The sequence below is a fragment of the Silurus aristotelis genome, assembly GCF_946808225.1.
Source record: "Silurus aristotelis genome assembly, chromosome: 26".
Taxonomy (NCBI): Eukaryota; Metazoa; Chordata; class Actinopteri; order Siluriformes; family Siluridae; genus Silurus; species Silurus aristotelis.
Genome location: NC_139599.1, coordinates 5,929,259 through 5,944,288, shown reverse-complemented (window position 1 = coordinate 5,944,288; position 15,030 = coordinate 5,929,259). Strand labels below are relative to the sequence as shown.

Genomic DNA, 15,030 nt, shown 5'->3' with positions numbered 1-15,030 from the left:
TAATACAGTAAATTTAATAATTGCTAATAACTCCTGGGAATAGACAACCTCCTACCCTGACAAATTGCATATCACTGGAAAAAAAGAAGAGATGCAAAATAAAATGTTCAATACAGAGGAAACGAAAGAACAGGCAAAGGCTCAGTAATGATGTGCAAACATACATGACTTTAAGACCTCTCAGATAACAGGCTTCCAATGACTTACTTTTTGACGAAAAAATCACTTAACAATAAAAAATAAATTGACAAAAAAGGGAGCTTGGATCAATTATCAAATATCTTTTTATTTTTTTTTTTCATATTTTCATATTTATTACATTGAGCTGGAAGCCAGGGGTTCTGCCTCTTGCTCCGCCTGGAGTTCATACCGTTTGTGTTTCTTTTGGCTGACATGAGACTGGCTGGGTTCTGGAGAGATTGAAATATCGTAAGAATCAAAACATATTACTTACACTAACTTGCAGAGCACAAGAACACAGTATCCTTAACCCTATGTATAGACAGCCATTTCCCATCATCCCTTGATCCATGCTATTTATTCATCTTATTTCCAATAACAACGTAAAACTAGCACTCATTAGTAGCGTCATTATTGACAAAGTACTTATTTTAACCAACAGTGTTAACACAAGAGGGTATACCATGTAAATGCGTAGTATAGCAAATAAAACTGTTATTTAAATCCATGTTAATACAGCACTCATACTGAATCATAATTGTGTTATGAATTGTGCTGTATGGATAAATAAATTAATAAAAAAATAGCTAAAAAGTAAAGGTTTTGGGTTACTGATTTGAAGGTCAGGTATAAAGCCCCAGTGCTGTAAATCTTCCACTGTTGGGCCCTTGAGCCTCTGCACTCCAGGGGTGGTTTATCATGGCTGATCCTGTTTTCTGACCCCAGCTTTCTTACATGCTGGATATGTGATGTAAGAATTTTGCTATGCTGTAATGCATACGTGACAACTAAAAGATTTGTCTTTCCTCTTTCCTTATATATAAAACATCTCAGCCATCCTTTTTAGAATTGGGCAATTCATACACATTTCATTAGAACTGAGTATTTTATTAATAAAGACCATTCTATTTTGTAGTCTGTAACATTTTTACCCTTTCAAACTATGTTTTATCCAATTTTTTTTTTTAAATAAAAAAAAGTTACATAGAAATTGTTCACTCACACAAAAACTTCTTTTTCTTTTGTTCTACACATGGATTCCCATTTCAAAATAACTATTCCAAATGAAAGGAAGGAAGGCGGGGAGGACTGAATGAATGAATTAACAAACAAACAAATAAACAAATAAACAAATAAATAGTATAATAATAATAATAAATTGAGAAGGAGGGAAGAGTAAATTTTTGCTCAAGAAAATGCATTGAAGATTGCCATATTCAATTAAAAAAAATTCCTGGTTGGAATTTTTTATATTAAATATTACATTTTATTCTGTTTTTAAAAAGATCAATAGGTAACTGAGCCATAATGGGGGATGAGAATTTAAACGGTTTAGCCATTCAAACTACAGTAATTTACAGTTAGAAAAACAACAAAAACTGAATCTATAGTTTCTTCTTCTATCTTCTGATCAGCACTCTGGGCTTACCTTTACTCTCATCCTCATTAACAAGAGCATCTTGTGATGGCCCTGAAACAGAGTGTTCAATATGTTTAATCATTTTGTTATTATGCCTATGCAATTGTAATGAACAGGTTTGCTCATAATATTTATAATTCATAATATAATTTCATAAAAGATCTATGCATTTTGTCTGTATTTAAGTACAGAGTTTCCAACATTTTAACTTGTACCTTCAGTGTTTGGAGTGAGATAAGTGACACCAGCTTTTGGAGGCAAGTTATTTCTCATATGTAGGGAAATGCAGACTAGAGCATGCACACAACAAGCAGTTACAGTAGTTATTAGGTCACTGTTGCCTCCAAAAAAAATATTTTTGGAAAGACATTTTTTCTTTATTCTCTATTTTCTCTTTTCCTCTCAGATATAAAGATTTTTGTCAGCCAATCAGCATTTAGAATCGCTCGCAATTAATAAAATCTGTTTAATTCATGTATGTGTATATACATATATATTCTTTTTTTCTTTCAGTGTGTGTATTACATTATATTATATTTTATCCTTAACCCCTAATACTCTATAGTCAGATTATATTTTAATATACTTTTTAGACTATTTTATTTATTTTTACGTTAAATTACTCTTTTTTAATTTTATCTTTATATTGTATTTCCTTCCATGTGTACAAGTCGAAAGTCAAAAAAACATTTCACTATATGTGATACTTTGTATGTGTATGTGACAAATACAATTAGAATTTTACATTTGAAATCATGGGAACTGAGTATATTTTGTTCGTGTATGTCTGAGCTTCAGGTCCAGCAGGTGAGGAGCATAGAACAGGTGAGGTATATGATAAAACACATCATTCCTGTACTTGAGTGCAAAGTTGTTTTAGAATGTATTTAAGCATATAAAACTTTAAATATCAAAAATGCAAATTTATAAGAAATGTATTTTAATAATGTATGCAGATTCTATTCTCATATGCATCATGCCTGTTAAGAAGAAAGTTTCTATTGTTAAGGGCAGAATATACAGAGTGAGAGTCCCCCTAGTTAATATAATAAAGGGAACCTTAACTTTTGCGAAAACCTTGGGGTTATGGCTGTATCTGCTAACAAACTGGCACTTCAAATGTTACCACATGCAATTGCATCACAAATTATAAATAAAATCAGCATACCTCTGTTAGGTTCAACTTGCTTTTTTGAACTACCCTCTCCAGGTTCATCCATGATGATACCCAGACTGCGGTTCCAATTTTTCCATTTGAATTCTTCCACTCTGCAGGGACAAACGCACCAATTACTGCTGACCATCTCATCTAAAAGCAATTTACTTGACAGAAAGATTTAAAGATTAGCATAGTAACTGAAATTAGAAGTCAAAATATATTTATTTTAATTTTAACATTTGGCATGCCTGAACATGCTTGGCTGCTTAGTTCCTATAAAGGGAAAATGTAAAGCTACAGTGCACAAATACATTCTGTTGAACTTTGGTCGTATCATTTGGCTCATCTGCCATTTTTAAGAATTTTTAAGAAAAGTTAGCTCTTTGGCATATTAATGCATTCTGCACACAAAATGTGTAAAAGTTGGCAGGTCTTTTAATAATTTTTGTTTTCATACCCATGATCAATTTCACACCTGCAATTTTACAGTTTGAAAACCTCTGTGCTACATCATGTCACACTTCACTTTACACTCAAGGGTTAAGATTTTCCTTTTAACCTGAGATACCAGTGCCAGTCATCCTCTTTTTTGCCCAGGTTCCTCTTCACTGCTGAGAGCCTCTCCATTTGCAGAAAGTCTAAAGAATTCATCTTCAGACAGCATGCAACCCTTGTTATTAGACTAAATACATACTGCATAAATGTCTCGAGGTCCAAGGTGGTAATGGCACGCTGGGAATGCACAATAAAATTTACTGTTACCTAAAGACATGATGTGTTGACACAAATTGCAAAAAAAGGTCCAATCATGGAAATTTAAGTTAGCTTAATCTTTAGATGAAACACCCTTTCATCAATCTTAATCAAACTGTGTTAAAAAAAAAAATTACACTATAGACTCAATCTTTCAGTCAGGTTGGACATATTGGTATGAGAAATAGAACAATATATGCATACCTGGAGTTTCCAGATGCTGGTGCTCTTTTGATCCATGACGTCCACAGTTTTGCTCATCAGAGCAATTAGCATGTTCAGCAGCAGGATGTACGTGAGCACAATGTAGGTTAAAAGCAGTACAAAATACACATGCTTATACTCATATTCCTCTGTGAACTCCAGGTCACCCATGCCTATAGTAAACTTAAACAGTTCTAGAGTGGTGAAGGCAATGGTTGTAAAGGAGTTTTTCTTGCACTTATCTGTCTCATTTTCAGGATTTTTTTCCAAAGGACTTCCTTTTCCAGGTTCACGGAGTAGAGTCACTAGTGCTGTTTAGGTAACACAAAAAAATAAAGTGCTTTAGGGACTGGAATGAATTGCTGTTGAGTGGAGAGTAATGATCTAGAAAACATTACCTGCTGAAAATCCGAAAAGGAAGACTATGTACACAAACAGGAAACGCAAGATGTCACCAAGGAAGACCTATTAATCAGAATGGCAGGAGTCAGAACTTGGAGGCCATGTCATTTTTTTCCTTATAATTAACAATAAGCGTTTTCATTAGGGATGGTTTAAACTTCTCTTAACGAGCATCAATGGTAAAACTTAATGATAATCGGGGTAAAATCTACATGCTTGCACGTCATGTAAAAGTGGTTCCTAGTGTCATTTCAAACAGACCAGGATTCACAGTAAAGAATTAAACAGCAAGCAAACAGAACAACAAAACAAACAGTTTCACTCAATGGGTAGACATCTAATATACTGTAAATGGATGCACACTGTAATAGGGAGTAAAATATTTTAACCTTGTCTATTCCTATTTTAATCAATGGGACAATTGGGAAATTTAGGAAACACCATTTATGGTAGAGTCAGCAACAAAGAAAGTGAGTTGCTATATTACTGAGACTCTATATTTCATGTCACAGCCATAATTAACATTTTAATGGACTTTTGCATTTGTATGAATATTATGTATTTTATGTTTTATTTGTATATTTAATTTTCTATTTTTATTTTGAATTCTATTCCAATCTTACTTTATTGCAATTTTGTTTTATTGTATTGCAAATTTATTCCTTTTATTCTACACTTTACTCTTAATTGTTTTATTATTTATAATGGTTATATTATCATTTTATTTTTATATTTTATTTCACTGGCCAGTCATTAGAAATCATTTCACTGCTGGTCATACTGTTTATGACAACTTTTGTGCTCAAAAAAGTGTTGAGCAGTGTTTGAGCAGATTTTGTTGGGTTCCTCACATCATTTCACAACCATGTGTGCACCCGGTGAATTGGTGCAACAATTTGTGGGCCAGCCATTACCATTATTACATGACAGATGAAAGTTTAACTGTGAAAGTGTTAACTTAGAAAAAACAATCAAGTCACCCTCTGAATCATGATGTTGTAGATGCCCATGTACCGAGTTCCTCTGGAGAAGTACAGCAGATTAATCCAGCCCATAGCCACACTGATCACCAGAAAGCCAAGATACTCCTGGTTTCCATTTAAATACATTCCAGCACAGATGATAAACAACCCAGCCTGTAACAAACTATAGTGACAAAAAACATTCAGCATTTTATATACTGTATCTTATTACAATGCAGCATGAATTCTTGTATTTGATTGGTGAAAAGGTGTTAATTTTATACAATGCTTTACATATTTAAAGTTTAAAAAAAAAACTAGTTAAAATGTTCTTTTCAATAAAGATATAGTGGCCCTTTCTGTCAGAAGACATTTATAATCATACACAAGGAGTCTCTGGTGTATGTGCTTTGTAAAAGTCAGTAGGTTTTCATTCTTGTGGAGTCTTCAGGACAAAGAACCTCTTGTCAGTAAGGTTCATAATGTAATATCTAAGTGATAACAAGAAAGCATTTTACAGACATAACATAGCATCAATTATATCCACTAATAAATATGATCTCCTTTATTTGACAAGAAAATGTAATGCTGAAATAAGTATAAAATAAATTGTTTTTGAATAAGAGAAATAAAACCTTGTGTTAATAGTCCTGTATATATTATATATTAAATCTTAAAAAAAAAAAAAAAAAACATCAAGCACTTACAAAAGCATGTCTGAATAGCCATCTACCAGCATTGTTTGCAGACTTGGCCGCTTTTTATACATTTCTATCAGCTACAAGAGAATAAGACATTGTTAGGCTTTCATTTTAGTTAGCAATAGAAAAAACTATAGTAAATGATACACACCACGCTCACGATGAAGTAGACTGAGCCAAGAACCATGATGACTTGACCGACAAACAGCATCAAACCAGCAAAATCTGTCTTGATGGGAAATGGGGGCTTGATTGACAAATAAAATGATGATTAGTTAATAGTAGGGCTTGTTTTGAGGTTATCATTTGCATGCATAGTAGTGGATTTTTAAATAAATACAATTTTATAAATTATTAAATTTATGTATGTTCCCGTGGGCTCACCACCTGCAGGAGGGACCGTAAGGGACCGGTGCTGAGAGGATCGGGCAGCAGTCGAAGGCGGGGGCCTTGACAGCCCGATCCCTGGACACGGAGAAGTGTCTGGGGAATCTGCTAAGACTGCTGCCCCCGCGACCCGAATTACGGATAAGCAGGAGATGATGATGTATGTTTTTGGTATTTTTTATTTTCTGTTTAATTACATTAACTATTTCTTGACAAAACTGAAGAAATGTAGATAAATAGTATCACACTCTACTCACGTTTCCTTTTTCACGGTAATAAGAAACAACTGTGAAGATGCTGAGATATATGAGATAAACAATAAACTTGAGGAGGAATATCCATCTGGCAAATAATTTCCATTTGCCTTCCAGTAGTTTGTTAAGTGGCTCAAGCTGGAGCATCTCAAGGCGATTCTGAGAGATGAACAAAAAAGCACAGCATCAGTGCACACATGTTTTTTTTTATATTATTAATATAACTATATCTAATCTAAAGCTATATAATTTTTATAATCATATACATTTTCAGGAGGAATGCATAAATGTGAGAAAAATGTAGGTGCAGAGTATCCATTAATATATATATATATTGGCTTATTAGCTCAAATTTTGCAGAGTATATTTATTTTACCTCTATATCTGGGGTATAAACAACTATCTCAAGGACAGAGTTTGGCTTGTAGGTGTCGATAGAGTCCAGGTCATACAGCGACCCGTGCACTGGGCCATATACCCACTCTGTGAACTTTCGAGACAGATGCCTGCACTCTTCCTGCTGGAACTCACGATGCAGAATGTGTTCAAGCAGCTTGAGAAAGAAAGACTTAGAAAATGAATAGAAGAAGAATAGCCTTTTTTTGTCACATATACATTACAGCACGATACAATTCGTTCTTCCCATATCTTAGCTTGTTTAGAGGCTGGGGTCAGAGCGCAGGGTCGGCCAGGATACGGCACCCCTGGAGCACAGAGGGTTAAGGGCCTTGCTCAAGGGCCCAAGAGTGGCAGCTTTGAGATACTGGGGCTTGAAACCCTGACCTTCCGATCAGTAAGCCAGCACTTTAACCACTGAGCTACCACTCCCCAACTGTTATATTTAGTTATGATTTTCTCAGCTCCATGCCAATCACTTGAATATTTTAACGTCAGTGTACACATACTGCCCACTATCTCACAAATTACCCGATCATGTTACAGTAGTGCAAAGCCTAAAAGCCTTATAAAACATTGTACTTCTCTTAATCAATTCTCTTTTCAAATGCTTCTTAAAGTTTTCAGCACAGCTAATGCAGCATGTTTGACCAGATCAACTTTTTCTTTTTGACATGTCTTGCTCTTACCCTGATCTTTCCCAGCTTAGCAGCCAGCTTGATGGAAGTAAGTCCCTGATAGTTCTCAATGTCCTCCAGCTTCTCCCCATAGGGATTCTTAGCAGCGTCCTTGGTAAGAATGAAGTCGTACATGGAAATGACAAAGTCAATATTTTCAGGGCTTTTATTGTCCACCAGCATCACAAGAGCATGGAGAACCGTGTTGCCCAGAGTGTCCTTTTGCCTCACATCTGCTTTATCCATTAGCAGGTCTACTATGTCTTCCTGATTAGTACATGCTGCCAGTGAAAGCGGAAGCTCCCCTGTAGAACAGGGTTTGGAATTTATGTCAAATGTTAAATATTATTGATTTATAACAAAGGAAACTTACAAAGGACTATGTCTGAACCCATAATCAATGCTCTTTTATTTAACATTTGTATTATAGAATGGATTGGAAAATAAATGTCGATACTTACCAAAGTAGAAACATTTTTTCTGTGGCTGAAAGAATTTCCCACGGGCCATTGCATGGACATTAGCCCCTTTCTGAATGAGCAGCTTGACATAATGCTTGTTTCTCCTCTCAATGGCTATATGAAGAGCTGTCTGTCCTGCACACAAAAACAACTTTATTAGTGTGTTACTAAAACACAACTTAAGTCAAGACAAGACATTTTTCCTGTTACTTAATAGGAAAAAAATCCATGCATCAAGATTCCAACAGAGTTCGTTACATTAACAAGAAAAAAGATTGCACATAACTACAGTGGCACAGGTTTTTTTATATATATATATATATATATATATATATATATATATATATATATATATATATATATATAATAAACCTATATATATATATAAACCTATATATATAAACCTATATATATATATATAAACCTATATATATATATATATATATATATATATATATATATATATATATATATATATATATATATATATATATATACACACACACACACACACACACACACACACACACACACACACACACACACACACACACACAAATGCCTTTTCTGCCCCTTTATTAGGCTAAGGCTACCTTTCAACATATAGTTTGAAAAAATATGTACCCACTCTATGGTAGGTAGAACCTGAAATTTGGTCGTATTTGTATAGAAATAAACAATTGTTTAAATATGCACCTTTATAGTATGGATCTGTGCATTCTGCATTCACTAAATCCTGAAGATCATTCCTTCTCTCTGCAATGTCCAGCAAGTACTCCACTGTATTGTTCTCTCCATTTTGTAGGTTTAGCAGGGCCTTCATCAGGACTGTCTTCCCACTGAACATATCTGAGGGACATAGGACATAATAAAGCTCTTTCCACTATAATTCTATACTTTGTATTTGCATAAGATGTCTAGTGCAAATTCTGTGTGCAGAACCTTGGATTTTACAGAATGTTCTTACAAGTTGTACTTGTCAGGCCCATCTTTCTTTTCTTTAGATACTCCTCCAGGCCCTCAAGCCTACTGACATCACCACTGGACACGACATCATAAAGCCTCTCACGATTAAACCTCTCAGAAAGATCTGTTTCACGATTTATCCCTAAAACTTTGCTGCAGAAAGAAAAAACACAAAACCACTTACTCTCTATTTCCTACATTGTAATGAATCTAGGCATATGACTGTACATTTTAATGGAAGAAATCCAGTAATATCATCGCAGTTTCTAGATTTAAAAAAGCTTTCCAATGATAAATCTATGAGTGTCAGACATTGTGTGCTGATCTGGTATACTTTCTGCCTGTTGTATTTTCCTGCAGACAAAACACATGTGAACTTTTAAGTAATGGATGTATCGTTGACCTACACCATATTTATGATTTTCTATACATACAGTACAACTGTACAATTTACTGGTACACATCCACTCGATCTTTTCATTATCTTTCCATTATCTAAATGAATAGAAAAATAAACACCTATTATAAACTATATAATAGTTGTCTTATTCAATTATTTTATGTTTTATTATAATCAAAACACTTGATTTCATTTATCTATTTTTTTTTTTTTTTTCACTCATACTTTTTTATTCTATTGTGCCTTAGACCAGTCATAAAAAAAACACTTTCATTCACTGTGTGTCATTTTGTGTATGGTTATTTATAGCACAATTTAATTGTATTTTTTTTGGACATTCCATTTAAAATTTTAACCCAGGTGTTTAATGGGGTTGAGGTCATGGCTCTATACAAGGCGTTCACGCCTGTGTTGTCTTCCAACCCGTATTCTAAAAAGCATTGTGTCTTGCATTATGATCGATTAGCATCTCTCACCTTATAGTTGTAAGAACTGGAAGCTCTTTTGGCTCACTTGTCAATCAAGTATGGACACCTTTGGTTATTAAAAAGGTGGTATGGTACATTACTACTGTACTTTGGTTAATAACAGACACAGGCATTTTACTCACTCAGCATAACTCTGCTTAAATCGGATTTGGGGACGGACATGACCAAGGTCCTCATGAAGATCAGTGTCCATTGGTGTTTTGGACTTTCCAGTTACATGTTTTCTAATTTCTTTGTCCTTTTTCCTCTCCTCATCTGTCCTGTCATCAATCTCCAAAGTAAAGGGTTTCATAGGTTTCAACTTGTCCTTCTTTTTGTGTGCCATAGCTCTGGGTAAAAATGAAGCATTCATTTTCAGCATATAACTTATAATGGAAAGAAGATATATTACAAATGATAAAGCCACGTCTATTTCTATTCTCCAGGTTTGTCATAACCATAATCAAGGGAGTCATATCTCATCTAGCTTACAAATAAATTTAATTTAAACGCTTGTGTAAAATGTTTGTGAAAACCTGACCATAAAATTTACATTTACATTTACGGCATTTAGCAGATGCCCCTGTCTAGAGCGACGTACAAAGTATGTGGTTTTTGGACATACCATTCCATCTTTAGTCCTCATTTGCTGTTTTTATAACCTCCACTCTTTTGGGAAGGTGTTTCACTAGATTCTGGAGAGTGCTTGTGGAGATTTTTGGTCATTTAGCCACAAGTTGCTAGTAAAGTAAGGTGAGGAGACCTTAGGTGCAGTCTGCGTTCCAATTCATCCCAAAAGCTTTATAACAGGTCACAAAAGATCTCCACTTCAATCCATATAAACCATATCTTCAAGGAGCTGGCTTTGTGCACAGGGACATTGTCATACTAGAACAGGTTTAAGATTAAGTAAGGTTCAAGTTTAAATAAACGTAAAATTTTATTCTATCTATACAAGTGTGTGCCTTCAACTTTGTAATAACAATTTGGGAAAGAATTACATATGGCTGGAGAGATCAGGCATCCCAATACTTTTGTCCATGTACATTATTCATTTCATCCTACTATTACTGTAAATAATTTCATAAATTTATCAATTATAATTTATTATTAACAATTATAAAATTATAAATATGAAACTTTATTTTTTATATTTAATTAAATATATCAGCATTTCAATGGGTCTAAAGTTTGCATACAACAATTGGACTGTATTTTAACAGAGTCTGGATTCATTCCAGAAATGAAAAACCTTTGGTTAATGGTCATAATTAGGAAATAATAGGGAGCTCCTCTGAGACTTTAAAAGAGCGTACTATGAGTGCCTGTTTGCCATTGTTACCATGAGACAGTCAATGCAACTAAGCCAAAAAAATAAAATAAAATAAAATAAAATAAAAAAAAAAAAAACAGTAGACCTTCTCAACATTAGCTCATCCTTGGGAGCATTTTAAAACAACTAAAGACATGGCATTGTTCGGGAGAGGGGCACAAAAAAACTTCAAGGGTTCTATGAATACTGAAACAAAATCTCAAGACCCCAAATAACTTACTTTCTGTCAAGAAGAATGGGCAAAAACCCCATCATAGTATATTGAGATGCATGTGGGGTTTTTTTTGTCTGATTCAAGTATCACAATTTGAACAAAATGCAAGTGTGGTGTGATGACACTTAATTTAGTCCTAAACTTATGTTGTGTGATGCAGCTCTATGTTGAATAAAATTTAAATTTCATTACATTAAATTTCAGGTCAAACTTGAGGAAGAACTTTATTTTTACAATAAAGTACTTCCTCAAGTTTGACCTGAAATTTAATGTACTTTATCATGAAATAAAGAATAAAAAACAATGCGTGCCTTTATTCTAGATGTAAGTTTTTGGCCGCAACTAGATCCTAGATCAGGAGTTTTATTGCAAAAAACCTGATCAGTAGGCCAAGAATTTTATAGATAATTTTTTTTAAAGTGTAGCTAAATGAACATATGAGCACATGAGCACAAAAATAAAAACGAAATGACAAAAGATTGTTGTAAGGTTTAAAGAGTTTTATCACAAGGCTAGAAGTCCTTTGATTTAAATTTAAAATTCACACCATTCCCATCTCCACTTCATATCTTTTATTTCTATTCCATTCCTATACTATGACACTTGAAACTTAACAATATTTCTTATATATAACTTTTAACTTAATATATTTCTTATACCTAAAGGTGAAGCATTACTGATACAGATAAGAAAAAAACAGATGAGTGGTGGATTTTGTGTTTTTGCCCTTGTGTTTTATAGAAGGAGATCAAGCTCTTCAATAAGCCTGAATTGCCCAATTGCTGAATTTGTATGATTAACACATGATATTCAGATGTACAGGATAATCATGTCTGATTTCACCTCTTATTTGCTTGGTTTAAATAAAAGCATCTGCCATCTGCATATGCCATGATCATCAGCTTCTAGTAAAAAACTGCCTGTACAAAATGCAACTCAAAACTATGACAAATTAAAAAAGCATATATATATGAGCAAAGAGCATGAAGCTGCGAGAAGAGGGTGCAGGCTTGCAAACCACATTATCGTACATATCTTTCACATCATATTATCGATCGACTCTAAATGGATGGTAGATTGCTCTGTCATCGGGGTGTGGAAAATTGTTTGACAATCAAAAGATTTGTTGTAGAAGATTATTTTTGGTTGATTTTAAAGAAGATCTTACATTTACTGTACATAGGAAAACAAAACAAAATCACAACAAAAAAGTATTTGCTAATGATGTAACTACAAAATGCACTGACATTGGCATTATATAAAATTAACCATATATATATATATATATATATATATATATATATATATATATATATATATATATATATATATATATATATATATATATATATAAAACATGATAAAATCCGATTTTTGGGTTGTCAGTTTAAAGCTGGGCTTTTGTTCACATGGAAGACCAAAAAAAAAAAAAAAGCATTCAAATACTAAGTTATTTAATACTTAAAAATATTATAGCATGCATAAAAGTAAATGAATAGCAACATAAGACATTGGTACATACCAATAATTCAGCAAAATGTCCTAGTTCAATTTGTTCCGCAACTGTATTGGCACAGATTATGATATAACATCATCATGTACTTACTAGCAGTATCTTAAGCAGCAAGAGGAAGTGGTGGCTTGCAATCATAGAGAGAAAGAGAAAGAAAAAACGAGAGAGAGAGAGAGAGAGAGAGAGAGAGAGAGAGAGAGAGAGAGAGAGAGAGAGAGAGAGAGAGAGAGGGGATGTTCATGTCAGGACACCAACAGTTATTGAGTGCAATTATTTTAAGTTGCTGCAGCAAAAGTAAGGATTAGCTGCTTGTGTCTGTTTATATATCTAACTTGTAAATTTCATATATAGCTTGTTAGCTTACATGCTCTGATCTGGCTACTAAATTAATAAATGAATTGGGAAAAATGTCTATCAGGATTGCATTAGTGCTACAATTAAGTACTTCTTGTTTAGCTTTTTTTTTTTTTTTTTTTAGCAAAAGTGGAAATAAATCTTAATTAGCCTAGGCTGCAGGAAAATATCATTACATTACATATCATTACATTGCTGACAGTGTGAGAGAGACAGAGAGGGCCTTAAATTATCTTTAGTTGAACATACTGCAAAATAACCACATACTACATTCTGTAGAGACAATGGGCTTTTCCGCATTACACAAATTGTTAGTGATCTGTTAGCTTCAGAAACACAGATTCTCTTCTACACATTTAGCAGTTGATCACTGATTCAAATCGAGTCATGCAAAATTTGCTTCAATATATATCTTAATTGCTTGAACATGTTCGGGGTTAGTATCTCAAAATGGAGGTGGGGTTTTTTTCTTCATTATTTGACACTCATTATCTCTAGCAAAATATGTAGTGGGTTTGCCAAATGTGGTTAGTCTTAGTCAGGACACACACACACACACACACACACACACACACACATTTGAATCAGGGATAAAGAAAATGCACAAATAAGAGCAATACTGAAAATTGTGCAATGGAAAATATAACTTTGATGTAACAAAAGTACAGTACATAAAAAACTTTTGTGTTGCACATTATCTTATGAACAGAAACCAAGTTTGCTAAATAGGAAACTGCATAAGAGGAAGTTTTGAGAAATACTGAAAGATATATGTGAGAAAAAGAAACAGTAAAAGAGGGTGGGGTGCAAAGTTTATATTAGCTCATATTCAAATTTTTGGCACATTATCTCAACATTAAAACCAGTATTTATTTAGAGCCCCTATGATAAAATTTAGGAACAGCTGGTAAATTCAATTAAATATTTAGCTCCTTGATAATTAGTTCCACATAGTCATGTAGCAGTTGTGCTTTTTTTTTTTTTTTTGGACCCTGATAGTTTCCTACCACAGTGTCAGTTAATGTGATAGTAACCCACTAGCACAGATGTGCACTTTGATAGCTCCAGTGATAAAGAAAATGGAGTTAATGACAGTTAAAACATTTCGGTTGTACTTTCTACAAAGATCATTAAATAGCTGACACAGAGTGAGAGAGACAGAGAGGGCCTTATATGATCTTCCTCATTTTAGTGGATGAATATACTGTACATAATATAATCTCTAGAGACACTGAATTTACGATGGTGAATCAGGAATGAGTGGGCTTTTCCTCGTTAGATAAATTTGTAAGGGATACACTATATTGCCAAAGTTTGCCATACAGCAAGACTAACCATTTGTGAGCTCATGTACAGTATACTGCCAAACGTTTGCGGACACCTGGCCATAAGAATAGTATGTTCTTTTTGAGCATTGCATTCCACATTTAGTCCCAATTTGCTTTTATTATTTCATCCACCCTTCTGGGAAGATGTTCCACTAGATTTCAAAGTGTAGCATTTGAGTTCATTTGCCATAAGGGTGATAGTAAAGTTAGGTACTGCATTATCTGTGGAAAAACAAGTAGCTGGTAGTTAAGGATTTGCAAGATGTGGCTAGTCTTAGTGCTTTAAGTAAAACACAAGAGTGGTGCTTTTTTGCAGTGTTTGCACCCTGATATTTTAACTGCATTTGCATTTTCCTACCACAGTATTGGTTAATGTGATAGTGATCCACTAGCATGGATGTGTACAGTAGTGTGATCTCTTCAGAGATTAGGATAATTTAGTTTATAATGACAGCTAAACGTTTAGTTGCATTTGTTTTGACCCGTAAGGTGCGTGATT

General features: G+C 33.8%; 1 protein-coding gene across 1 annotated transcript in view; it reads right to left on the bottom strand.

The window, feature by feature from the left end:
- Positions 1–12,998, bottom strand: part of trpv1 (transient receptor potential cation channel, subfamily V, member 1) — a 31,563-nt gene extending 18,565 nt beyond the window's left edge. The window contains exons 1-18 of the mRNA XM_083531438.1: positions 12,859–12,998; positions 9,933–10,139; positions 8,924–9,075; positions 8,653–8,805; positions 7,957–8,091; positions 7,508–7,800; positions 6,799–6,975; positions 6,426–6,581; positions 5,933–6,028; positions 5,788–5,858; positions 5,099–5,264; positions 4,115–4,181; positions 3,717–4,027; positions 3,319–3,491; positions 2,769–2,869; positions 1,610–1,651; positions 318–410; positions 56–74 (exon numbers count right to left, since the gene is read on the bottom strand). Coding sequence (XP_083387564.1) covers positions 56–74; positions 318–410; positions 1,610–1,651; positions 2,769–2,869; positions 3,319–3,491; positions 3,717–4,027; positions 4,115–4,181; positions 5,099–5,264; positions 5,788–5,858; positions 5,933–6,028; positions 6,426–6,581; positions 6,799–6,975; positions 7,508–7,800; positions 7,957–8,091; positions 8,653–8,805; positions 8,924–9,075; positions 9,933–10,135 — 2,408 coding nt within the window. The 5' untranslated portion in view covers positions 10,136–10,139; positions 12,859–12,998. The remainder of the gene's footprint in view (positions 1–55; positions 75–317; positions 411–1,609; positions 1,652–2,768; positions 2,870–3,318; positions 3,492–3,716; positions 4,028–4,114; positions 4,182–5,098; positions 5,265–5,787; positions 5,859–5,932; positions 6,029–6,425; positions 6,582–6,798; positions 6,976–7,507; positions 7,801–7,956; positions 8,092–8,652; positions 8,806–8,923; positions 9,076–9,932; positions 10,140–12,858) is intronic.
- Positions 12,999–15,030: the final 2,032 nt, after the last annotated feature.